The sequence below is a fragment of the Macaca thibetana genome, chromosome 7 (assembly GCF_024542745.1).
Source record: "Macaca thibetana thibetana isolate TM-01 chromosome 7, ASM2454274v1, whole genome shotgun sequence".
Taxonomy (NCBI): Eukaryota; Metazoa; Chordata; class Mammalia; order Primates; family Cercopithecidae; genus Macaca; species Macaca thibetana.
In genome coordinates, this window is record NC_065584.1 from 118,025,036 (window position 1) to 118,052,842 (window position 27,807).

At 41.5% G+C, this 27,807-nt stretch overlaps 1 protein-coding gene across 1 annotated transcript in view; it reads left to right on the forward strand.

Moving 5' to 3' along the window:
- The window catches only part of RYR3 (ryanodine receptor 3), a 566,751-nt gene that overhangs the window by 305,031 nt on the left and 233,913 nt on the right, over nucleotides 1-27,807 (forward strand). Inside the window, exons 19-23 of the mRNA XM_050797588.1 lie at nucleotides 7,657-7,849; nucleotides 19,156-19,372; nucleotides 23,826-23,930; nucleotides 25,310-25,413; nucleotides 26,565-26,648. Of these exons, the coding sequence (XP_050653545.1) occupies nucleotides 7,657-7,849; nucleotides 19,156-19,372; nucleotides 23,826-23,930; nucleotides 25,310-25,413; nucleotides 26,565-26,648 (703 nt within the window). The remainder of the gene's footprint in view (nucleotides 1-7,656; nucleotides 7,850-19,155; nucleotides 19,373-23,825; nucleotides 23,931-25,309; nucleotides 25,414-26,564; nucleotides 26,649-27,807) is intronic.

A 27,807-nucleotide genomic window follows, 5' to 3' on the forward strand; every position in this document is an offset into this window, starting at 1 on the left:
TGGTGTATTGCCGTGTACTTGTAGGTGCACTCCAGGGATTTCATCCCTCAGTCTCTGGCATCTGATGAGACATGGAGAAACCAGTGTCTACAAGTTTTATACCTTTCATTCTCACCAAAACCCAAAGCTTTCCTGGGTCTGGGCATCATTCTGACTTCTCCAACCAGCATGCAGGGAACATGTATCTTGCAGAAGGGATTGGAATATGTCAGGAATATTTCTTCAGCTGAAGAAATAAAGTTTCTGTTAATGACCCCCACCAGGACAGCCGTGAATTTCAGACTATCTGATAAAAGGTAATTGTCTGATGAAGAAATGAAACGGAACTAACACTCCAACTTACTACAGGAGAGAATGGTGGGTAGATAGGGGGATATATTAGAAAGTGGTCATGATATATTATTCTCCTTTTATTTGAGATTTAAATGCCCGGGTCATTACCTTTAAAGTTATTCATGTGCATAAATTAAGCCACTGCCTTGAATTGGTCTTTAACGTACTTTTATTAAAGTACAATAGATTTTGCAGTAGTTGGAAAGAATTACAGTGCCTCTAACACTTTGTCAATGGAAAGTCAAGAACAAACAGCATGGCTCTGGAGTTATGCCTGGGTTTGAATCCTAGCTCTGCCGCTTAATGTTTCTTTTGTGTGTGTTTTTTTGTTTTGTTTTTTTGTTTTTTTGAGACGGAGTCTCGCTCTGTCACCCAGGCTGGAGTGCAGTGGCTCGATCTTGGCTCACTGCAAGCTCTGCCTCCTAGGTTCATGCCATTCTCCTGCCTCAGCCTCCCAAGTAGCTGGGACTACAGGCGCCTGCCGCCATGCCAGGCTAATTTTTTTTTTGTATTTTTAGTAGAGACGGGGTTTCGCCGTGTTAGCCAGGATGGTCTCGACCTCCTGACCTTGTGATCCGCCCACCTCGGCCTCCCAAAGTGCTGGGATTACAGGCGTGAGCCACCATACCTGGCCCATGTTTCTTTTTTTACACTGGACAAATTACTTAACCTCTCAGAGACTTAGTTTTCCTCTGATAAAATGAGGATAATATAAGATTCTTACGAAATTTAAATGAGAAATACGAAGTTCCTGACACACATTAGATACACAGTAAATATGAGCTACCTTCCCTCATCATCTGTGAATTCCACTGTAGTTATAAAGACCAAATCCAGAGTCCTTGGTACTTCACTCAAGACCATGAGAATAGCCCAGTTAGAGCTACCCCAGTAATATGTAAGGGAATAAAGAACCCCAGTTCCATGCTGAATGAGAAGAGAATTCTCAAAGTGACATCCTGGAAGTAAGAATGAGCTTTTTCTCTGTGTCGGGGAGAAGACAGCCTTAATAGGTCTTTTTAGCCATGGAAGTCTGGGAAGTCATTTTCAGGCATCAGCTGTGGGAACATCTCCCGCCTCAACTCTGTCTAACCCTCCCTACAGAGTCCAGGGTCAACTCAGACGCTGTGATCTTCTCTTTGGAGGACTGGCTCTTTTTTGTGATGGTATCACTTTCCCTCTCTGGATGGATCCTCGATGGGGCTTTCAGGACAGCAGTTGGGAGTGAATTCTGCTCGGGGCAGCCTACACAGTATGTTACTGGCTGGGGGAAGTTTCGTAGGAGAAATCATGTCTTCCCTTTAACCACTTTTTCCTCCTCAGAATTGAAATAAGCAAAAGAATTCGCCATCCCAAGAGACGAGTAGTGTGGAAGCGAATGAATGGAGTAAAATTGTGTTTCCTGATTTATTAAGACTCCTCACGATAATTTACCTCTGCAGTCAGATTTGCACAAGGGGACTTCACCTATCTCCCAGCTAAAATGAGTCCCAGGGTATTTGTTTATAAAACAGCCTTTGTGACTCAGACCTTTCCAACGCCAGTGCCATGTGGACAAGATCCGAGGAGTAGCTGCAGAAGAGCGGCGCTTTTCTGTCTTTGGATCCCCTCTCATTCCAAATGGCTCAATATTTGTGCTTGGATTATAATGCCAAACTCTGCAGTGCCTGGACCTGTGCAAGTGCTGAGCGTCGCTGTTTCCAGTTGCCTCGTTACTCATCAGAAGGGACTAAATTCTGCAGTAATACACCCTGAGGTTAACTGAAGATGTGCAGCATCTGATTAAGTGGCCTTTAAAAAAAAATCTTATTATCGGGTTTGGAATGGCCTTTCCGAGCTTCCTGGGCCCTTCAGGTGGGCCTGAGCCTCCAAACCAGTGGACAGTTTTTCTTCTTCAGACTGGCAGAGATAAGAACCACTGGGCTCTTGCAGTGGATGGTCTCTAGAATTCCTCAGAGTTCCTAATGTCATAAAAAGCACTTGAGGCTGCTCTTAGAAAAGCGCTTTGAAACAAGTTTGATTTTTCATTCCATAGTGTCACATTTCTGCTGGTTGTTCTAAAAGGGTCAAATACATTAAACATACTTTAAAATGTGCATGTTTTTCAGTACTAGCTTTCAATAAAGAGAGTAGGTTTAAAATCACTTTTTAGATTCAGCCCTCAATGCTGTAATTTCCCATATTGTTACTTTTTTCTAGTATTATAAAAGGTATAATATTCCTACAGTGTCCTGGCAAACTTTTCTACTGTTAGCCTAATGATTAAGGTTCCTGGAGTTGAAAAAACACAAACAGTGATAGCATTTGCTGTGGGTTACAGCGTGTGAGGCACTCTTCTATTGCTCTGTATAGATGAATTGGTTCGAAACTCACAGCAGTCTTATGAGGTAGACATATTCCTGTTTGACAGATTAGGTAACTTGAGTCCACCAAGGTGAGTTACTTGCCCAAGGTCACACAGTAAGTGACAGACCCAGAACTAGAGGCCAGGCAGTCTGGTTCCAGAAACCCCTTAACCGCTATAATAAACTGCCTCTTAAGTGGTACACAGGACATCATTTATTTGTTTCATTAAAGTCAAAAGGATAATAATGGTACCTTACAAATAAGTCTCTTTACAGCATCCCTGTGGGTACCACTGTGCCCATTTTACAGATGGGGAAGTTGAGCCTCTAGTAAAATCATAGGTCCTGGTTCATGCAGCAGGTAAGGGCTTGGGTTTTGAACTCAGTCCTGTGTGACTCCAAGGCACCTCCGACCTCCCTTTGCTACCTCATTGCAGTTCAGTTGAAAGGATTTGCATCTTGTTTAAATGTGGAGTACAAGACCCTTCCTAAATGATTAGGAAGCCATGAAAGCCCTCACAGGGGTGGAGATTACTTTCTCTGCATGTGAGGGGATTTATAAAACACAGTATGGAAAAGCAATGCCACGATTCCATCATTTTCCAATTTCAAACTCTTCGTAGTACTCACATTTTAAAGTGAGGTATACTTCATCAGATGACCTTTTACAGTGTGAATATTATATGAAATGGGCTCTCTAATCCAAATAGTCTGTAATCCAATAAGTGCTGTAAGCACTTGCTAAGTATATACTTCATATCCAGTGATTATCAACAGTTACCCTTTCATTTCTAGATAATATTAGTCTCAACTCTGTTCCCTACTGTACAACCTTTAAAAATAGGCCCAGCCTATGAATTCAATTTGCTTATAACTTTTCTTAGCAAATGTTCCAAAGGAAACTTCTACTTTGAGCCCAGTCTATTGGAAGAAAAGGTGGGAAAAGACAGTGTCTTTTACCACGAGGGCATAATTGCTCCTCCTGGTGGTTATTTTCAATGGAAAGAACAAGCCAGACAGGAGAAATTCTCCCAGCCGTATTTCCTCTGGAGGGCATATGGCAGCTCTGGCTAAATAAAGTTCAGAGCTCAGCTCCTGTTGATATCAAAGCCCTGCTGCAGATGAAGAGCATCACCCACAAAAGCTGCTCTTTGTCTTTAGTGGCCGAGCCTCAGGCCAGTGTAGAAGCCAACAGTGAACCCTCAGAGGACGCACGAGAGGACACCGGAGTCACAAATCAACATTTGGCGGTTTTGTCCCAGTTTGTATGATTCTTAGAACATTAAAGAACCTTGGAATTTGTGTTTTTATCCAGCAAGGATCTGAATACTTTTAAAGACAATTGTCCAGTGTAGCATTTCAGTTATTTCATGGTCTTCCTCAGTTCACAAATATTCGTTAGAATTTGTTCAAGTAGGCTGGGTGCGGTGGCTCAAACCCGTCATCCCAGCACTTTGGGAGGCCGAGGTGGGAGGATCACTTGAGGCCAGGAGTTCAAGACCAGCCTAGCCAACATGGTGAAATCCTCTCTCTACTAAAAATACAAAAATTATCTGGGCAGTGACGTGAGCCTGTAGTCCCAGCTACTTGAGGGGCTGTAGTGAAAGGATCACTTGAACCCAGGAGGCAGAGGTTGCAGTGAGGCGAGATCGTGCTGTTGTACTCCAGCCTCAAAAGATAAATAAATAAATAAAAATTAAAAAGTATTTGTTCAAGTAACTATAGTGATATTTTCCAGAAGTTAAACTAAAAAAAAAAAAGAAAATGATGCAGGAAAGATTGCTTTTAATGGTAAGATAAATCTTAAAGGTGAGACAATTACTGCAAGGTTTGCTGAATTTTAATATAGATTTTTTTCATAACAGACTTGAACAGGAGGAAGAAGAGATCCTTGGAGCTGGCTATCTAAACTCCATACAATGAGCTAAGGGTACTCAGTGTCCTCAAATGGAGAAATTTGGAAGAGTCAAACCTACACTCTTCCACCTAGGCTCAGTTTTGTTTTGTTTTTAAATAATTTTACCTGTAGGCGCTACGATGAGGAACTTGTTCCTCTTTCTCAGTAGTGAAGCCAGGTATTAAAGTTATAAAAACAGAGTCTAAGGCCACCCCAGACTATTTGCCGATATGCACTGAGTACATTGTGTGGAGCAGCACTCTTGCTGTGCGGGTGGTCCAAGCTCCATGTTCCTGTCCGGCTTTATTGCCCCGTCCTATCTCCCTCATTCAGCCTTCATTAACCCTCACCTTCCAGCCTTACCAAACTCCAGCCATTCTGCAACTATGTTAGACACTTCTCTTGCTCCTTCCTTTCTCATTTATCTAGTGAGCTTTTTATTCTCCAGGTATCAAGTTGTCCCATGCTCCCAGACAGATTCCCAGGTGTCTTCCTCTCCTTCTAGAAGGCAACACATACATACCTTCATTCCAATATTTATCATATTGTATATTTTTTATTTAAATGTCCATTTCCCACCAGACTATGGGCTTCTTAAGAGCATGAATTAGGTCTTCTGTCTTTGATCCCCAGCCCCAGGTGTAGTATCTGGCACAGAGGAGAGCCTCGTTACTGCTTGTGGAAGAGTGGGAGGGAATGCAATATGGCTTTATCAATTACCCAAAATAATTAGAGGGATCTACCTCATCTTTTTTATTAATTAAAAAGAGCACAGTGATTTCACCATGTAAAAATTCACCACTTAGTTTAGAATCTATTACAGGTTGAGTATCCCTTATTTGAAATTCTTAGGACCAAAAATGTTTCAGGTTTTAGATTTTTTTGGGTTTGGGAATATTTGCATATGCATAATAAGAGACCTTGGGGGTGGGACTCAACTCTAAACACAAAATTCCTTTATGTTTCATAAATACCCGTAAAGCCTGAAGGTAATTTTATACAAAATTTTTAATAATTTTGTGCATGAAACAAAATTTTGACTTTTTTGACTGTGACCCATCACATGAGATTGAGTATAAAGTTTTCCACATGTGGAATCATGTCAGTGCTCAAAATGTTTCAGATTCTAGAGCATTTTGGATAAAAAGTGGATACCCCAGTTTGAATAAAAAGTGTGTGTGGGGGGCCAGGCGTGGTGGCTCACACCTGTATCCTAGCACCTTGGGAGGCTGAGGCAGGTGGATCACGAAGTCAGGAGATCGAGACCATCCTGGCTAACACAGTGAAACCCTGTCTGTACTAAAAATACAAAAAATTAGCCGGGCGTGGTGGTGGCGCCTGTAGTCTCAGCTACTCAGGGGGCTGAGGCAGGAGAATGGCGTGAACCCAGGAGGCGGAGCTTGCAGTGAAGCCAAGATGGTGCCACTGCACTCCAGCCTGGGCGACAGAGTGAGACTCTCTCAAAAAAAAAAAAAAGTGTGTATATGTATAACTCCATAAAATACATATAACTCCATCAAACTAGAGTGTGTGTGTACATATATATTTGAAAGCATTTTTATGGAGTTATATTTTTTCTTTTGTATTTATTTGAGACAGGGTCTCGTTCTGTTGCTCAGGCTGGAGCGCAGTGGCATGATCTCAGCTCACCTCAGCCTCCACTTACTGGGTTCAAGCTATCTTTCCACCTCAGCCCCCTAAGTAGCTAGGACTACAGGTGCGTGTCAGCACGCCCAGCTAATTTTTGTATTTTTAGTAGAGACAGAGTTTCACTGTGTTGACCAGGCTGGTCTCAAACTCCTGAGCTCAAGCGATCCACCTGCCTTGGCCCCCCAAAGTGCTGGGATTATGGGCATGAGCACCCAGCGTTTTTGTATACTTTCCTGTATAAGTGGTGACCATTTATAATGAATACATACTACTTCTGTAATCAAGAAACAAGGTATCTTTTTATCTTTTGCTGGAAACCCTATTTTAAAACCTAACTTCCCTTTTGTTGCTCTCTTTCTAATAGAAATGTAAACCCAATAGGGGAGGGGTGGGTGGTTATAATTATTAATATTTACTTTTAGAATTTCCAGAATAAGATGATGTAAGAAAGCAGAGAGGTGATTTTCCTCACTCCTTTAAGTCAGGAAATGATAAATCATCTTATGACAGAGATGGGAAGGAAGGGTTTTTTAATCAATTCAGAATATAACTGGCAATGTGTTTTCCCACTTACCTGAAATAATAAAGTTCTTTAAAACAAACAAGCAAACTATGTAACATAGTTTTTTTTAATTTGTTTTTTGAGATGGAGTTTTGCTCTTGTTACCCAGGCTGGAGTGCAATGGCATGGTCTCGGCTCTCCACAACCTCCACCTCCCGGGTTCAAGCGATTCTCCTGCCTTAGCCTGTAGCTGGGATTACAGGCATGCACCACCACACCCGGCTGCTTTTGTATTTTCAGTAGAGACGGGGTTTCTCCATGTTGGTCAGGCTGGTCTCGAACTCCTGACCTCAGGTAATCCACCTGCCTCAGCCTCCCAAAGTACTGGGATTACAGGCGTGAGCCACTGCACCCAGCCTGTGTAGCATAGTTTAATGGCTAGATAGCCTTGCCATTCTTCTCTCTGATGGCTTCTCTATTCAGCACTAGAGCAGCTTAATCTTTTGAGGAAGTAGAAGACAGAAAGGTCTTTCGGCACTTAAAACTAAACACACACACCCCCCAGCCACCTCTGAAGCGCTGCACCAGCAAAAGCATTTTGTCTGCTACTTCAGACACCAGGCCGCAGTCTGAACACACATTGAACAGGTTAAGTTTTTGTTCTTTCTCATTCTTAGCACCTTGAGCATTTCCCCTGAGACTCATCTCAAATCGGGCATGGAGTCTGCCCACTCGCCAGCTTAGGAATTCATTTCTCATTGCTCATCTCACACAGGAAAAGCAAAGTTGCATTTCAAATGTAGTAGTACCTCTGGACGTCTTGGGTACCCATCACACCTCCCCATCTCCCCCGGAGGCCTCTGAGCCTTTCTCAGCCTCGCAGGTGCCTCCAGAGTTCCACAGCCTTCTTCCTGTTCTTTCCTCACCAGGCCGGATACCCAGAGCTGTGGCTTCCATCAACCAGCACCTCCTGAGATCAGATGATGTGGTCAGCTGCTGCCTGGACCTCGGGGTGCCCAGCATTTCATTCCGCATCAATGGACAACCTGTGCAGGGGATGTTTGAGAACTTCAACACAGACGGGCTCTTCTTCCCTGTGATGAGCTTTTCAGCAGGTGTCAAGTAAGTGATGGTTGTGATTTCACGGAGAGTAGCAGTTACCCCACCTCCCCACCACCACTCTGAGCTGCGAAGCCAGCAGTCTCCCTCAGGGCTTCAGTCCTGTGAACTAAGTTCCCCAGGACAGTGATGGTGCTAGGGCGAGAGCCAACCAGAGTCATTTGCTCCATCTCTAGTGGTAAAACCTCCCCCAGGCGTTGTATTATGTACTCAGATAAACAGTAAGATTAATAGGATAAATCCTGTATAGAAAATTAATAATTATAAAAGTATTACATGCTCATTATAAGAAAAACTGCAAAGACAGTTATGAACAATACAGTAAAAATCACCTATGATTCCAGTGGTTAGCTATAATCTCTATTAGTACTTTGGCGTATTTTTCAAGTCTTTTGTTCTACAAATATACATCTGTTTTTTAATTGGTATCACACCAGATATGAAGTTTATATCTTTTATTCAACAATAAATAATGAGCCTTTTCCTGAGTCATTGAGTATTCTCAAAATGATTTCATGGCCATATAATAGCCCTTTATTTGACTGTTTCATAAGGCAGCCATTACTCTGCTGTTACAAGTCTATGCCAATTTCATTTTTATTGTTGTAAATAAAATTCTTATGAATATCCTGAAGTATAACTCTTTGTATGTTTCTATTTGGTTCCTCCTTGAAATTGGTCAAAATGCATGTACCTTTTAAAGTCTAAATTTATAATTATGTGGCCAAATTGATTTTGAGATTCTATGAACAGTTCAGACTTCCTTATCAACAACTTTAGAATCTAAAAAGCTCTGAAAACCATACATTTGTTCCTAACTCATTTTGTAGTAAAATCTAACCTGAACTCATTTTGTAGCAGAACTGTCATCAGCAGAAATGAGGCTGTTTTCAGTCTTTCATTTATTCTACTTCTTGTGAATATTTGTATGTTCAACTGCAGAAATATTAATGTGTCTGATTATGATGTACTGCCCCTTGCCTGGCTGCAGTTTCTGCTTAATGTACATAACAGGTAACTTTTTTAAAAATTCTAAAGAATTCCAAAGTCTGAAGCACATCTCTAATGATTTCAGATAAAGGACTTGGGCTTGGGGTATCATTTAAAGCAACATATGGGAATGTCCAACTGATTGGATCCTTATTCGTTTTTACTGTTATTGGTTATTTCAAATCTTTGCTGATTTGGAAAAATTGTACCTTAGAGGATTAATTTTTGATTTTTTTAAATTTATTATTATTATACTTTAAGTTGTAGGGTACATGTGCATAACGTGCAGGTTTGTTACATATGTATACTTGTGCCATGTTGGTGTGCTGCACCCATCAACTCGTCATTTACATCAGGTATAACTCCCAATGCAATCCCTCCCCCCTCCCCCCTCCCCATGATAGGCCCCAGTGTGTGATGTCCCCCTTCCTGAGTCCAAGTGATCTCATTGTTCAGTTCCCACCTATGAGTGAGAACATGCGGTGTTTGGTTTTCTGTTCTTGTGATAGTTTGCTAAGAATGATGGTTTCCAGCTGCATCCACGTCCCTACAAAGGATACAAACTCATCCTTTTTTATGGCTGCATAGTATTCCATGGTGTATATGTGCCACATTTTCTTAATTCAGTCTGTCACTGATGGGCATTTGGGTTGATTCCAAGTCTTTGCTATTGTGAACAGTGCCGCAATAAACATACGTGTGCATGTGTCTTTATAGCAGCATAATTTATAATCCTTTGGGTATATCCCCAGTAATGGGATGGCTGGGTCATATGGTACATCTAGTTCTAGATCCTTGAGGAATCGCCATACTGTTTTCCATAATGGTTGAACTAGTTTACAATCCCACCAACAGTGTAAAAGTGTTCCTGTTTCTCCACATCCTCTCCAGCACCTGTTGTTTCCTGACCTTTTAATGATTGCCATTCTAACTGGTGTGAGATGGTATCTCATTGTGGTTTTGATTTGCATTTCTCTGATGGCCAGTGATGCTGAGCATTTTTTCATGTGTCTGTTGGCTGTATGAATGTCTTCTTTTGAGAAATGTCTGTTCATATCCTTTGCCCACTTTTTGATGGGGTTGTTTGTTTTTTTCTTGTAAATTTGTTTGAGTTCTTTGTAGGTTCTGGATATTAGCCCTTTGTCAGATGAGTAGATTGCAAAAATTTTCTCCCATTCTGTAGGTTGCCTGTTCACTCTGATGGTAGTTTCTTTTGCTGTGCAGAAGCTTTTTAGTTTAATTAGATCCCATTTGTCAATTTTGGCTTTTGCTGCTGTTGCTTTTGGTGTTTTAGACATGAAGTCTTTGCCCGTGCCTATGTCCTGAATGGTACTACCTAGGTTTTCCTCTAGGGTTTTTATGGTATTAGGTCTAACATTTAAGTCTCTAATCCATCTTGAATTAATTTTCGTATAAGGAGTAAGGAAAGGATCCAGTTTCAGCTTTCTACTTACGGCTAGCCAATTTTCCCAGCACCATTTATTAAATAGGGAATCCTTTCCCCATTTCTTGTTTCTCTCAGGTTTGTCAAAGATCAGATGGCTGTAGATGTGTGGTATTATTTCTGAGGACTCTGTTCTGTTCCATTGGTCTATCTCTCTGTTTTGGTACCAGTACCATGCTGTTTTGGTTACTGTAGCCTTGTAGTATAGTTTGAAGTCAGGTAGCGTGATGCCTCCAGCTTTGTTCTTTTGACTTAGGATTGCCTTGGAGATGCGGGCTCTTTTTTGGTTCCATATGAACTTTAAAGCAGTTTTTTCCAATTCTGTGAAGAAACTCATTGGTAGCTTGATGGGGATGGCATTGAATCTATAAATTACCTTGGGCAGTATGGCCATTTTCACGATATTGATTCCACGTTATACATTTTAATGTCTGTAAGGCAAAACCGCACAATAACCCTTCTTTCCCAAACTTTTCCCAGCCATTCTTCATCCCTGTATTTTAAAGAGATCACAGTCAATTGAGCAGGAGACTGCAGTCAACGTAGAATCATCCTAGTGTCCCTGGAAGCCCCTGGACAAGGGTCATGGCAGGAGAAGAGTTGTGGGAAGCAGGAACTGAGATCTGGGATCACAAAGAAACCGTTTCAGGGATCCAGGTCCAAGTGAGGGGATTTTTGGGGTGAAACCACTCTAGTAGGCCTCAGCACCTCATGTGGATTGGTAAACCAAGATATGTTCATACGTTTTCCAAAGGAGGATTTTGGTTCTGTTTCAATTATACAAACTATTTAGAAGTAAAGAATTGTCCTTTGCAAATGGTACTCAACCTTTGGAATTTGAGATGGATGTGTGTGTATGTTTGTATATATACACAAGCATATTTACAAACATATTCATATAAATGGATGTAATATACTAAAGTTACATATTGGCATTGTCTGAGGTTCTTGTAACAAATGGAGAACCAGTAGAATTAAGCTTTACTGAGGCTGAAAATCTTCTCATCACATATTCAAGCCAGGGAATCTTATACTATCTGCGGACACTGTATTCTAAGAGTTGAAAGTTCTTCTGTGCTGAGGATATTTCATCTCAGTTCTTTCTTTTTAAATATGTGAGGATACCACATAGAGCTATTATCATTCGTAGCCGTAAGAAGTGTGAGGAAAACGAGGAGTGTTGTTGACAAGAGAGGCACTGTAAGCCCAGAAAAAACTGATTGGAGTAAAGGCCTTCTGGAAGAGGGAAAGGACCTTCTAGCCCTATTTTCCATCTTCCCCACTCCACTCCTTAGTGGAGAATGGGTACAAATATAAATATAACACAACAGTGTTGGGGTCTTCCACCCTTTGACTCAGGACCTTCCCTGAAGAACAAGGTTACTCTGAGCAGTCAGTTCCCAGGACTGCATTTGCCTATGTAGTTGGTGGCCTTGGTCACCCACCATTAATACTCTTCCCACTTTTACTTATTTTGCCCATGTCCCACTCATTGTTTTTTACCGATTTTCAAAGGGAGTATGTCTATTTCACAAGCATGTCATCTGAAAAAACTACTTAGGCAAATTTAGGTCTATGAAGAAGGGATCTTCTCCAGTCTGCTGGCTAATGGACTTTTCCACGTTTTGTGTTTAGAGAACAGTATATCTGTTTTCAAATATTGCGTAATTATTCTTAATCATTACTTCATCCTTCCTGTCTCCCTCAGAACAATGAGATAGGATTTTTGTGTCTGTGATTTTGTAGACGGTAGTGGGAGGATTTTTTTGGAATCCTCTCTTGACAAGAACTGCAGTTAGCAGGTGAAAAAATAGTTGACTCAAAGGTATCCACATGTAGAAGACGTTTCTAGCATCTGGTGTCTAGGTCAGCAGATCACGCAGCCTTCTAAGTGCACAGATAAAAGAGAAGCAAAGTTACAAGAGAAGAAAAATGAGATGACTAATCATTTAGGAGGCACATCTGCTGAGGAAATTTAAGAAACTGAAGGGTCCAGATGTGTTGACTTGAAGAACCAACAGCTTAGCTCTGAGAGCTTTTTGCTTGTAGCAACTGAACAGGTGGAAGGCTGAAAAGCAGTGCCAGTGGGGTGTGCAGCGGGGCTTGAAGTCACTCAAGCCTCCTGTCTCTCAGGAAACTATCAGCTCTGACATATTCCTGGCTTCGGATCTCACAGCATGTTGTGATTTGAAGAGAGGTGGAATCACAGGGCCTGCATAGTTGGGAAATACATTTTACTGAAATGCCTCTAGCGCATCACATGATGACCTTGGTCAGGGTCGGTGCAGGACCTGTACTGGGGGCTAGCCAGTTGCCCATAAATCAAAATAAACCAGTTGACTATTCTACAACCCAGGTGTTATTCTTACGTCAACTGGTAAAGTATGATTTGGTGCTGAAACCCAGCGGTTCTTCTCTGTACTACTTTAGTTCAGTTGAACAAAGAGCTAGAAAGAGAAACCACAATATGAATTCCAAGTTAATTAAAGTATCTTATTGAAAAGAAATGTGTTTTATAATGAAATTGAAAAGAAGTTATTGTTTCCGCCAATACTGTAGAACACATGCCTGGTTTTATAGCATCTCTCCCAGCAAGATGCAAAGTGTTATGCCGGTCTAGAAAGAGATTCTTTTTCTGCCATCATACAAGTCTTCAGAGTTGTTGCTCATATTTATTTTTAACTTCTGTATGGCTTCTAAATTAGATTTCTCTTTCACAGGCCTGTTTCCTCCTGTTTAATGGTCTTTGCTGAGATCCTTGTCTTGAATTTTTTAAATAATTTTTATACTTACAAACAATGTTGTTAATAATACCTGATTAGGATGTCCCTGCCAGCCATCATCAAAGAGCAAAGCTACATGAAGAGCAAAAATCTTTTTCAATTAGATTTACCCACAGTGAAGTCAAAGTTAGCGTGAGTAATTACTGACAAAACCCACAAATCAATGTCATAGCCTCTTTCCTCTTCATGAGTATTCCTCCATAGTTTTCTTCTCAATGTGGTTTGTTTATAGACAGTATTATTAGTGGAGTAGCCCCCAGTGTAACAACCCTATTCATTATAGAATAGAATTTAGGATGAGGTATATGTACCTTATAGCCCACCGAAAAGGTTGAATTACTTAGATGCCAGGAAGCTCTTACTAAAAGTGATCTTATATCCACCCCACAAATGGCATGAATCAGATAGAGAGAGTTATACAGAAAGCCATAGTATATAGTGAAATTTGGGTGCTAATTTTTTTTGCAGAAAATTAATGAGTTAGTTATCATAGTAGAATATATTTTATGGCTATAGTTAAACTCCCCATAAATCTTTTTAATCATCTTACATAACCTTTTTGCCAGCTCTAATTTATAAAAATAACCATATCCAAAGATAGTATTTGTGGTTGCTGTTTGTTTTCTGTTGGTATTCTCCAGACTTGGCTAAAATTCAGGTAACCAACAGCTTAGCTATTTCCAGCTTGCTGTGGTCAATGCTATGGAAATTATTGCTGAGATAAATATACTTCTGCAGAGAACATCATGGGCACTGGCTGGATTGCCCTGAGCTTTCATCAAACGCTAGCCAGAAAGAAATATGAATGTGGGAATGTCCATAACTCAGACCGTTCTCCAGTCTTAGCGATATGGGCTAAAGATGCAATTATGAAGTGTGACTTACGAGTTGAATTCAGGTCAGCAAAAGCTGGCGAATTCTTTCTCATCTTAACCACAGCTTGTATCCTTTACTTCTGTGAAACACTATCGCAGCTCTCTGGGAGGAATTCAATAGCAGATAACAGTAATAAGACATCTAGTAAGACTAAAGTAATTTTACACGTTTGCTAGCAAGCTCTGAATAATAATACGATAGCCCAACGAAAGGAATGTTAGTCACCCCTTTGAGCACAGCACAGCTCTGTCATGATTTTTACTGTTTTTTTTTTTTTTTAATTACTGGGTCAATCTTTCAAATCTGGGAATTTGTAATAGGTAGTCCCATCTCTCCTGCAAATTAACAAGCAAAAATGCACAAATCTCAAAGACAAAGTTGAAAATGCTGGCAGAGATTTTTCAATATAATTTGTCCTGTGTTTTCAAAATGAGTCAAGTAAATAAACATTTCCTCTACACATCCCAAAACTTCACTACTCCCAGGCAGCTCTTACTGAAGCTGTTGCTCATCTTTGAGGCGAAAGAATCTAAGGACAGAGTTGCTTACTGTAAACACTTTAAGAAGGAAAACATCTTTGAGAGCTGATGGAACATCTGAGTTACAGGAAGAACCCCAGAAAATGACACAAGAGCTGTGGTGGAAAGGATTCAATTGATGAATGAATTTGATTTTTAAAATCCATTAATGTAGAGAAAAATCTGAGGATAAAGAGGAACTAATTGTAATGAAATCCATTCTTAAATTCTCTTTTTTATGTTAAATTTAACATTTCGGGGATGCTGGGTGAGCCCATGGCACTCAAGGAGTCAGGGAGGAAAACATGTAGAGAGGGGAGATTCACACTCTGATTGGACATTTCTCGTTTGTGAATGAGGCAAAGGATTTAAAAGGTAAACATTAAGTGCCAGGTAACCCATTTACTGAGAGAAGTGGACGAGGTAGATTTAACTTTATTGTTTCTTCTACCCCTGTAACTCCGTGCTCTGGACTTCTGGCCCTGGGTAAGTTCGTGGGTAGGTCCTGTAGCTTTTATTGCTACTTTTAGGAACAAGAACAATCTTGTCAGTCATTTGAAAGTTCTGTCTATTTGAATCTAAAATCAAAATTTGTGTCCAGTTTACAGCTTGAGCCCTCCCCCAGCTTGGGCCTGCAGTATGAGGCAGCTACTTCTCCACATTGGTCTGCCCCTCCCTGATTGGCCAGCTCTTATTGCAGACCCCCTAGAGTTGAGCCGCAGGGAGAGAAGACTGGAGAAGAAGTGTGTCTGATGGAGTCAGTGCTGTTGTCAGGTAGCATTGAGTCTTTGCATAGCAGTTGTACAGTTGCTGCCTCTTTCTTTTCTGGGACCTGTTTGTAGTTTTCTTAGCCTCAGGCTGGGAACTTCTGACCACGGTTCTTTTGACACAAGCCTTACTGCTTCTGTCGGCTGCTCCCTCTGGCTAACCCTAAACCTCCCTCCAGATCCCCTTTCCCACGTCCCCCAGCCCCTGGGTTTCTGACCTCTACTCAGACGTTTGCCTTTCTGGGAAGTCCCTTTTTAAGATGGCGGACAGTAGGCTCATTCATGGAGTCCTTAAACAGCCTTCTAGGGAGCACAGTCCTTGGTGTCACCCTGAACAGAAGGGCAACTCTTTTCCATGCAGCCCTTTCTCACGCTGTTGGCTCTGTCACCAGGAAAATGTGTCCCTCAGTAAACTCCAGAGGACACTTGTCAAGCTTCCACATGGGTTCTTGAAGCCCTAATCATTTGGCTTCCAAAAAGGGAGAACACTTCTCCCTTTCTCCCTGAAAGTTCTCTCCAAAGGAATTCTTTCCTTTATCCGTCTAGAGGTGTGTGATAGGCTGTGGCTGTTAGAATTGGTTTCACAGGTTTGTTTTTTGTTTTTTGGTTTTTTTTGTGTATCCTACATAGTTGACTCAGCACTTCACTTTAGAATGTGAAAATATTTAGCATCCTATGAATTATGGATGCATACATCTAACTTTGGGACCCGAACCAAAACTCTGAGACAGAGGGGAGCCCACTTTCATATACTCAGATAATTGAAGCGAGTTTCAGATACTTTGTTTCCTTCTTTGGTTGTTCCCTTCAAACCTAAATTTTGTCTCCCTAGTTATTACCTTTGATCTCATCAATCTGGATCTAGTAGGGCAAGTTATGAGGGGGACCTTCAATATTGGTGGCGGTTTGTTGGATCCCTTCTCACAGACTCTGGGCAGTTTGTTCACAGGCAGTGAGGGGAGGAGCCACAGGTGGTGGGTGTGCCTGGAACCATAGTCTGCTCAGTCTGCCTGCTGAGGGCACAGGGATTCTCATCTGCAGGACTTCTGAAGCAATCCAGGACCTTTTCTTCTACCCACTGAAGCACAGCACGATGATGTTTGAAGACCAAAGCTTCAGTATGCAGTAAACACTGATTCCTGCCTGTGTTAATTTATTTTACAGTTTATGTGGCCATTAGAGGACGTAAGATTCAGATTTATAACCAAATGATCAGTCTGCTTTTAATAACTGAATATAAAAACTAAGCATTGTTCTCATTAAATACTACCTGAAACTCTACCTTTCTTGATTTGTTATCTTATCCAGCAGATTTTAAAACCTAAGATAAATTTTGAAACTCAACAATTAGCAAGAGAGCTCATGAATAATTAAATTCCTCTAGAAATCCTCATAAGAGACGATTTACTTGTTCTTGGAATCCATATGCTAGTGAGTAATGGAATACGCTTACTTGCTGTACAAGCTACTAGGCATTCAGCTCCTCGCAGGAAAGATGCTCAATGAGAAGAGAGAGGCAGAAAATTTCCCACACCAATTCTTTGCCCAGAAAGATCCAATTTTATCCCATGGTTTCCATACGTCAGTAACACAATCTGTTATGTTGCAATTGAATTGGGAAGTTCTCAACAAATAATGTTAAGATTTAGTCATTATTTCCTGAGGTTCACTAAATTAGTAATACTGCAGGCTAATGACTCAATTTTGTTTTAATTTCATTGTTCACATTGTTAATACACATAGATCGTGCCCTATTACATAACACTTAATGTAGGAACATTCACAAGGGACAGTTGTGATTCTAACTCTATATCATTGTTATTGAGTACCTTAAAATAGGAAACTGGTTTTGTATGATTTCTATAATTAATTTTAAAACAGCATTTTATAAAATGCTTTTCAGATAAAGTGTTCTTATTGGGAAGGAAGAAAACCTTAGCATCTCTTTACTTAAAAGAAGCTTTATTTTCCAGTTTCACAATTAGGTTTCCACCATCACAATTAGGCAGCCAACACTGAGAATATCTTGCAAGGCTGACCTACCAAAACGTTCCAGTGAAAGGAAGTGAGGCCCATTGGAAAGTATCCTGTTGTGAAAGTTTTGCCAAATCATAACTTTTCTCTATATACCTCATCCCCCTCCACTCATACACTCAGTCCACGAGCAATTCCGAACAAGCCTAATTCCAAAACAAAACTGGGTATGGCTGCTTGGATCACCTCGGTCCAACCCACCATTATCTCCCTGTGACTATTCCACTGGTCCCCAGATCTATCTGCATATTTCCTTACATTAAAACCCATCAGCAGCTTTCCACTTGAAATAAAATCCTACCTCCTTGCCAGGGCTCACAGACCCTGCCTGATACAGCCCTACCACTCAGGCTCATGGTGTTCTCACCCACGCCACCCTCCTTCCTGTTATCTGATCCACCCAAGGTCTTCTCCACCTCAGAGCCTTTGCACTTGTTCTTCTGCCTGAAATGCTCCTCCTCCAGATCTTGAGCTCACTGGTTTTTCCTTACCCTTCAGAGTTAGCTCACATGTCAGAGAGGCCTTCCTTGATGCCAACAGCCAACCCCTTACCTGAGTGAATTCACAGCTCCCTTTTTAAAACCCCATCAGATGTCTCCCAATCAGTAATTATGCCTATTTGTCTGCTAGAATACCTGCTTTGTGACACCAGGGATGCCGTATACCTTGTTCACTGCTGAATCCCAGTACAAAAGCAAGTGCTAATTGTATGGGCTCAGTAAAGATTTGTTAAATGGAGAAGGGGAGGGGAATGAATGTTGAACATAAACACTGCATATATATTGACTTTTTTCCAGTGTTCAATTACTGTTGAACCTCCAGAGTGCCATATCTTGCCATGTTTTAATTATGGAAAACTGGTTGTATTTCCTCATCAATTTAATGTGGTTGCAGTTGACTTGTGAAAGCTCTATTTCTGATTATAAACCTGGGATCATATGAAGTAACATTTTGAAATCGCTTACTTTCACCTTTTTCTTTTTGCGTGGGGAACTTTAGGGTCCAATCTAACCCTAACCTAACCCATGTATATGAGGCTGACTTTCAGCCAGAATGCTGAATTACGATATTGAAAGACTTCTGTGCGATGGTAATCAGAGCCTGCCTGCTGTTACTGTCAGACCTTTAGTGTCCTTCCCCACTTTGTTGGGAAGTGCCAGTGAGCACTGCAGGAGGTGGGCCAGGGTGTCAGGGTTGGGTACTATCAGGGGGATGATACTAAGAAAGACACTGGCATCCCAGTGAGCAAATGCTTGATGCCCATCTGTCCCCACGCGGCCATGGCTGCCTCCTCACAGCCACCCTGATACGGCTGCTTCAGGGAAATGTGGCCTCCACAGTGTAACATTTTTAAGTAACCTTGCCAGCCATGAACCATTTGTGATTAATACTCTGATGTTACTTAGTCTTTCCTTTGAATATTAAAATAAGATTTTACTACTTTCTCCATATAGTTACATCATGCTTTCTTTAACCAATGTGTGGATAATTTCCCTCAAGAAGAGTTGAAGTTATCATACTGTAATTTCGATACGATCTTTACAGAGAATAATCTCATCATTATCACTGTTATGCTTTTCAATACTGCAGTAATATCTATAGTAATTATTTACCTATTAGAGTACAGATAAACTTGGTTCTAAAAACCTAGTGGTTTATGTATATAAAGGTTTAGGGACTTAGCCGTGATAGGTCGGCTGAGGATCACGCCTTGATGCTCACTTACCCCTCTGCTGTTTTGGTACCTACTGGAGGATGTTTGCCGTGGTTAATCTGAAGTCATTCACTTCTCAACAAAATTATGTTGAGGGTGGGAGGCAGGGATTGATCTTTAATTTTCACTTATTTGGGCTGCATTTTTTTTAACCTCTGTATTTCTGCTGTCTTCAAATGACAGAGTACGTTTCCTGATGGGTGGACGTCATGGAGAGTTTAAGTTCCTGCCTCCCTCTGGCTATGCCCCTTGCTATGAAGCCTTACTTCCAAAAGAGAAGATGAGATTGGAACCTGTCAAAGAATATAAACGTGATGCTGATGGTGTTAGAGATCTCTTGGGTACCACCCAGTTCCTCTCCCAAGCCTCTTTCATCCCATGCCCCATAGACACCAGTCAGGTAGGTTCAAATTGCCAGCAAAAGACAGCGGATACAGATGAAGCCATAGAGTTAAATACTTCTTTCTTTCTTGTCTTTGAACCTTACTTAATATACATGTTCCATAATTATTGTGTAATGTGAACAACTATTACTCTCCACATTTTCACCATGTGCGTCGATTGGGTCTTTAAGGATTTCTCAGTCAGTGAACATGTTGAACACCTGCTATGTGTGTTATATTCTGTGAAGGATAGACAGAAATATTGATGTATTCTCTGGGAATTCTCAACCAAGTTAAAGATGTAAGAAGCAAATGTATGATTTTTTTTAAAGGCCAAATGTAATAAATGCAAAATGAACAGTATGCACCAGTAAATGCTAGAGAAATCCTTTAGGCTAGAATGTTTCTAGAAGTCTGTGTGGTAAGGGTGGAATTCAGTTAGAGCCTTTAATAAGCTTAAATGGGGGAGGGTCTCCAGGGGTGGTATAAAAGAAATGGGATAAATAAGGGCGTAGAAGTAAAAACACAAAGTAGAAGTATAGACAGGTGGCAATGCATGTTCTCATATGGCTGAGCTCTTGGAAGAGGGAGGAGCATGTAGGAGAAGAGTTGGAAAATAAAAGGGAGAGAAACAGGGAATGGCATGAAGGGCTTTGAAAGTGCTGATAAATGGATATTTTCTTTCCCTTCCAGGGTCTGTATTTTGAGAGAGACACATCACATGGTGTTACAAGGGGCATGCAAGAGCTTTTAGCATTTTATATACAGCAGGGCTATTTGAATCACTATTCTAGATGTTATAGAAAATAAATGAAAAGAGACCATGCCTCTAAGGCACTTGGGGTTAATAATTTGCACAATATAGCTATTTTAGCCTACAGGCTTTCTCTAGCATGCGTTTTCCCCGTAATATTCATATGACCCTATTGTATTCATCTATGTGTATGTGTTCATGAGTTTGCTTCTTACCTCCTGTGGCTAATGACTATGTATTATTCTATTTTCATACTGCTATAAAGAACTACCTGAGACTGGGTAATTTATAAAGAAAAGAGGTTTAGTTGACTCACAGTTCTGCATGGCTGAGGAGGCCTCAGGAAACTTACGGTCATGGCAGAAGGTGAAGGAGAAGCAAGCACCTCTTCACAAGGCAGCAGGAGAGAGAGAGCGAAGGGGCAAGTGCCACACTTTTAGGCCATCAGATCTTATCAGAACTCTATTACGAGGACAGCAAGGGGGAAGGCTGCCCCTATGATCAGATCACTTCCCACCAGGCCCTTTCCCCGACGTGGGAATTATAATTCGAGATGAGATTTGGATGGGGTCACAGAGCCAAGCTATATCACTTTCTATAGCATTTCAGTATTTCTCTGCCTGCTTCACAGAGTACCTTGATGGGGAATAAGAATGTTGATAGGAAATTGAGAGGGGATTGTGAGCTAGAGGTGATTCTAAGAATTAGATCATCTGGGTCCTGTGTATTCTAGATGTCAGGGAGGAAAAATTTTTCTTCTACCCTCCTAGGTTCTGTTTTTGGGGTCCCATGAATTAAACTCATATGGACAGATTAGAGAGAAAAAAACATTTTAATCACCTGGTGTGGAGTTCACAAAGAAATGTGGCTCAGGGAGGAAGTCAGAATTTGGAGCTTATATGCCATCTTAATAGGGAAAGGAGATGGGGAGAAGGGCACTTCTGGGAAAATAAATGTCTTTGGGGAAAGGTAAATGATTCCTAAGGAGAACAGATAGGAGATACGATAGTTCTGTGACAGAGTCTGTTTAGGTGTGATGCTGACCTTTCTCTGGTAGTAGGTGGCAATTTCTCCTGGGAAAAAAATTGTTGAATTCTTTTGGGGGGGTTCTTTTTTTAGGCAGATGAGAGGAGTCCAGAAAAAGCCCCATCCTGTGTCATTTGTTTTTCAAAGTCTTCAGCTCAAAATAATCCTTATACCACTGTGGCATTTTCTGGACTCCTTCATAGACAAGAAGCTTGAAGGCCAAGGCCTGAAGGAGCTTCTCCATGGATACAGGGCTGCTGTTGCCCAAGCAGACAGAGAGTAGAAGCATGAGTGTGACTGCTGTCTGGGCTGCCTCTCCTGACTTAAGTAATCAGAAGCATGTGTGTTACTCAGACAGGGCTTTCTAGAAGATGCTGGCCTCAACAAGAGTTCAAAAGAATGAGGTAAAGTTTTGATCAGGGAGACTTGTTGAATGACTTTGACCAAAATGCTGATAGTGATATAGACAATAAGGTCCAGTCTAAGGGGGCCTCAGATGAAGATAGAGGAACTTGTTGGGAACTGTAGTAAAGGTCGCTCCTGCTATGCAAAGAGACTGGCGACATTTTGCCCCAGCCCTAGAGGTCTGTGGAACTTTGAATTTGGGAGAGATGATTTAGGGTATCTGGGGGAAGAAATTTCTAAGCAGTGAAGCATTCAAGAAGAAGCAGAGCATAAAAGTTTGAAATATTTGTAGGCTAATGATGCAAAAGAAAAGAAAAACCCATTTTCTGGGGGAGAAATTCAAGCCCACTGCAGAAATTTGCATATATAACAAGGAGCTGAATGTTAATCACCAAGACAATAGAGAAAATGTCTCCAGGGCATGTCATTGACCTTTGCAGTAGCCCCTCCCACAGGCCTGGAAGGAAAAAATAATTTTCTGGGCCAGGCCTAGGGCCCCCTTGCTTTGTGCAGCCCAGGAATTTGGTGCCCTGTGACCCAGCCACTTCATTCCAGCTATGGCTAAAAGGGGCCAAGGTACAGCTCAGGCCATGGCTTCAGATGGTGCAAACCCCAGGCCTTGGTAGCTTCCACATGGTGTTGAGCCTGTGAGTGCACAGAAGTCAAGAACTGAGGTTTGGGAACCTCTGCCTAGATTTCAGAGGATGTATGGAAACACCTGGATGTCCAAGCAGAAGTTTGTTGCAGGGGTGGGGTCCTCATGGAGAACTTCTACTAGGGTGGTATGGAAGGGAAATGTGGGGTTGGAGCCCCCACACAGAGTCCCCACTAGGACACTGCCTAGTGGAGCTGCGAGAAGAGGGCCACTATCCTTCAGATTCTAGAATAATAGATCCATCAACAGCTTGCACCATTCACCTGGAAAAGCCACAGACATTCAAGCATGCAGGTCCTCCTGAAATGTCAGCTCCAGCTGACAGATGCCAGGCAAAAGTATGGGTCCAGTGCTAGTCATCTTCTAAGTTGTCAAAAGAAACTAGAAATCTGGAATTTTATATGAAATCTCCCATTTCCTAGGGATTATCAACCAATAAACATGAAAATAATAAAAATAATCTGAGAGGAAAAAAAAACTTAGGCTCCCAGTTTGTGACCTCTGTGGAGAGATAGAGAGATGAGAGCAAAACATTAGGAAAATACAGAGGAACTCTCCCTTTAGGTAATCAGGGGAAACTTCTCAAAGGTGGCAACATTTGAACAAAATGCGGGAGGATAAATGTTGAAGGTATTTGCCAGGTGCCAAGGAAGGCTGTGTGGGGGTTGTGTGTGTGTGACGTGTACAGTGGGGAGTATTAATAAAGGTTAAGGTTGCATATGCAAGGACACAGAACTGTGAAACAATGTGGTCTTTTAGGAGAATTTCAAGGAGTTTGAAAAGGATGTGTTTGTAGAGACTGTGATGAGAACTGAAGAACAGCACTGTGTATGTGGTTAATACATCTAGTCCTAGTGTCAAGGAACACTTGAGTGACACTAGAGAGTGTTTTGACATGATTTTTTGTTGTAGACTTGTCCCACTGGCTGCAGTGTAGAGGATAGATCAGTGGGGAGCTGGGGAGGCCAATTATAAGGCTCTTGGAATGGTCTACAGAGAAAATAATGAGGTTGAGTAATGGAGAGAAGGGGATTCCTCAGAAGGACACTTAGGAAATGAACATGGTAGGTTTCATGACTGATTAGTAGTGCCAAGGGAAAGATAATGGGATCACTTCCAGGCTTAAAGAGGTAGTGGGGCCATGCAACAAAAAGAGAAAATAAAAACAGGAGGAGAAAAAAGATTTGGAAGGAAAAATATCAAATTCAGCTTTGAGTAATATATTGAGCTCACTTTAATAGAAGAATCCTGTAGGCAGCTGGAACCATGAGTCTAAACTTGAGACCATGGTTAGAAATGGCCTGACTTGGGAGTGATCATCTACTGGGCAAGAGAGCATGGAGAGAGGAAATAAGGTGAGGCAAGCATTCACATGTGAAGAACATACAACATATATACCCACAGAAAAGACAATGGTCAGAGAGGCAGCAAGGAGCAGAGAGGAAGCCAAGAAAGGAAGAGGGAGGAGGGCTGGGAGCATGTGGGTCAAGCAGAGTGAGGTCAGATACTGCAGCTCCTCCTGGGTGATACGCCATTCAAGTGGGGTGCCTGACTCCTATAGATTGTATGATGGGTTTCAATACAATTGATTCTTATAGTTCTGGCTTTTCACTTGCTCCTTTTCCTTTAGGTTGTTTTGCCACCTCACCTCGAAAAGATCCGAGACAGACTAGCTGAAAACATCCACGAGCTTTGGGGAATGAATAAAATAGAGCTTGGCTGGACTTTCGGCAAGGTATGTGTCTCAGTGGCCAGGCTGGGGTGGAGGATGGGATTGCCTTGTTATCTGGAACCGTTCTTCCTGCTGCATGCCTAGTTTTCATTGCATTCACTAGTCAGGAACACTGAGGAGACCAGATCTTCACAGACAGAACCAGAAGTCTGTCCCCTTTCTTACTCCCAAATACTGGTTTATTTTATTTGGGATATATCGTTGTTTCTCAGCACCTGCTTCAGAATACTTACATCTCTCCTTCAGAAAAAAAATTGTCATCTCTGTGTGGGTAGTGAAAAGTGGCTGATTCATTGTTTTGAATCAGAACTTGTTTAATATGGTTTTCAGATGTATCACTAAGATTAATGGACACTCAGAGGAAGATAGGGAATCTTTCACTAGAAATCATTTTTCAGAGAGAATGTAAATTGACTATGTTTCATGATTTGTGTAAGGTCATGTCTGAAGGCAGAAGGACAGGTGAGTTCTGAAGCTTCCTATTACCCCGACACTCTCAGATGACACACATTCTAGCTTAGTTACTGACAAAGTCTCTGTACTCCCACACTTATGTATTTATGTAGCTACCATAAAATATTCTCACCACATGAGGATGGCTTCACGATTGAACTCCTAATATCTAGCTCAGGGTCTGTCATGTAGTACAGGCATTCAACAAATGTTTGTTGAATGAATGAATTACTTAATGGCTAGAAATGTACTGTGTAATACAAAGCCGTGAGTCACATGTGGCTACCGAGTATTTGGAAGCGTGACTAGTTTGGATCAATATGTACTAAAAGTGTAGAATAGTCACCAGATTTTGAAGATTAGTGTGGGGGAAAAAGTAAAATATCTCATAAACAATTTCTTCTGTTGATTACTTGTTAAAGTGATTATTTTGTATTTGTTAGGTTAAATAAAACACATGATTAATTTCAACTTTTCTTTTTGATTTTCTAATGTGGCTACTAGAAAATTCGAAATTACAAATATGCTTCACTTTTGTGGCTGACTTTTGGTTCTACTGCACAACACTGGTCCAGATTCTGTAGCCTGTCCTATACTGAAGAATGTTCCTCTTCAGTAACATATTTACATGAATTTTGGAGGAGCAAGAGCATGGCTGCCACATGTAACACTGCTTCTCTGGGAAAGTATGTTTGAAATGCAGATGCTTGTCTAGAAACAAATCCACAGAGCACAAACCACTGGCAACTTGGAGACTGTGTGTCTCGTTTACTGGAGAGATAATCCGTTTGCCTATCAGCAAGTTGCTGTCTTTGTCTTGCCTGATACGAATTGCCTGGGCCATGTTTCAAAGTAATTTCTGTTCTGTTTTCCCATGCAGTGCCAGCTGTCAAAACTTAAATCACATTCTTTCTTATGTCACCACCTAGATACGAGATGACAATAAAAGACAACACCCTTGCCTTGTGGAGTTTTCAAAGCTCCCCGAAACTGAGAAGAATTATAACCTGCAAATGTCGACTGAAACCTTGAAGTGAGTGTTTAATTGAGCTGAAGTTGTACAAACAATGAGTAGATGATTTAATACATTATAACTAAACTGCAAAGATATGTCTCTTGCCTGAAAACATGGCACATTCTAATAAATTAGAGGAGATGATGATGAATCCTGTCACAAGAGGATTTAGCATAACCATCCACCATTATTATTGACTATATTTCTTAAACCATTTGCTATTTGCTAGGGACAGGGAAAAGGTAAGAGGCAGAAGAGAAACTTAGAATCAAAAGACCAAGTACCTCCTGCAGTTCACATTAAATAAAGGAAAAAAGAGCATTTCTAAAACCCATTGGGAAACCTGATTTGATTCACTAAAATTCAATTTTAAAATAACTTTTGCTTCTATGTTGCTACCCATGGGCCTAATTTAGACCTTAACTTTTCTAGCCCAAATTGGTATCTCCCATTTTGAATTCTTTGGGAACTTGCTACCTGTTCTCTTGTCTTTGCATTTCCCTGTTCTCTAGTTGTCACTGCAGAACATTTTAACTTTGTGGTTTTGTTGGCATAATGATGCTTGGTAAGGTCCCTTGTCCCACAGGCTCACATGGGATACCTTCAATTACACTGGCGCTTCTTGAAGGTACAGCTTCGTACTTCATGGTGTTAAGCACAGTTTATGCACTTACAGGCATCATGCAGTAAATATTTGCTACCTGGGGCTGGGTATTAGAATTCTATCTGTTCCATGGAATTAGAAGCAGCATATATTTCTCATGCAAATTTATAAAATAGAAAAATGTCTCCAAGAGACGCAATTAACAAATTTCTCTTTTGTAATCTTATGCTTGCTATCATCTAAATTGGGAGTTGGCAAATATGGCACATAGGACAATCAGACCAGCTACCTATGTTTGTAAATAGATTGTTTTTGTAACAGAGTCAGACTCATTGGTTTGCATATTGCCTATGGCTGGCTTTGCTCTGTAATCACAGAGTTGTAGCTGTGACAGAGACGTATGGCTCACAAAGCCTAAGGCATTTACTCTCTGGCTCCTTACAGAAAAAGTCTACTGACCCCTGGTCTAAATGAATAGCTCTTGTCTGTTTTCAACTCAGATGTGAATTAGGGTTCCTTCTGTTCCTAACACTGCAGTTGACCTTGGTCTTCTGTTGTGTCACAGAACCCTCCTGGCCCTGGGGTGCCACATTGCTCATGTTAACCCAGCTGCTGAGGAGGATCTCAAGAAGGTCAAACTGCCCAAAAAGTAAGTGATTTTTTTAATGGTTCAAGATTTTAATGCTTTAACCTGGATTTTTAATCCAGGAGGGTGGTACCAAGACAGCAGCCCACATACTTGCTAGCACCAGCTCAGAAGGGCTCCCCTGTTTCCTAGATGGCACTGAAGCCCTCAGATAGAAGCCTGTTGAAGAAGTATTTCAGGGTTTTCCCTCTTTTTGCCCCTCTACCTGGACCTCACACTAATATTGTTAGTTTTGAGCCAGGAGGTGTGGAGACGTCAGATGGATGCTAGTCTTTGGTCTATAAGAATAGCATTCAGCACAAAAGCTTAAAAATGGTTCACAGTCATGACAGAGAGTCACTCATGACAGAGAGTCACTCTGGCACTAGACCAGCCTTATGAGTCCTTTGTGGAAGGGGTATCTCTGCCACCGTTCATTTGACCCCCTAGATCTGCCTGTGTCCTACTCTCCCTCTCCCGCTACTTTCAGACAGAGGTGCACATTTCTTTTCTTTGCACATTCAAATGCTTGCTCGGTGGCACATCCACTGGCTCCCTTGTTTGCTTGCTCTCATGCATGCCAGCAGATGTGCAGATGGAGTCACACACAGGTGTCATCATCACTTAGGAGCCAAGCAGTGCCCGCTTTAATCAAACATTTATCTTCCCCCTTCTTTCCTCTTAACCTTCCAAGATCCACTCTCACACACGCAACTCCTAGCACCAAGAAAAGCACATCTGACAGGCTGCAGTGGGGGCACAGGCTGCTGGCCAAAGCTGCTGAGGTCAGGATGCAACACTTGGTGCATCCTGCCTCTGCCCAAGAGCAGCGTCCTGAAAACGTGGATACAGAACATTATCTTCTACCTACCTACCTACCTACCTACAATAGAGCCTGTATCTCATGCCACTCAGAGGTCCTGGATGGATTCAGCCCTGGTCTATGGTTCATCACTGTTGGAGTCTGGCTTTGGCCTAGGCAGTCAGTGGCCCTAGGACCACAGATACCTTTTTCTTTTTTTTTTTCTTTTTTGAGACAGAGTCTTGCTCTGTCGCCCAGGCTGGAGTGCAGTGGCGCGATCTTGACTCACTGCAACCTCTGCCTCCCAGGTTCACAACATTCTGCCTCAGCCTCCTGAGTAGCTGGGACTACAGACACCCACCACCACGCCCGGCTAATTTT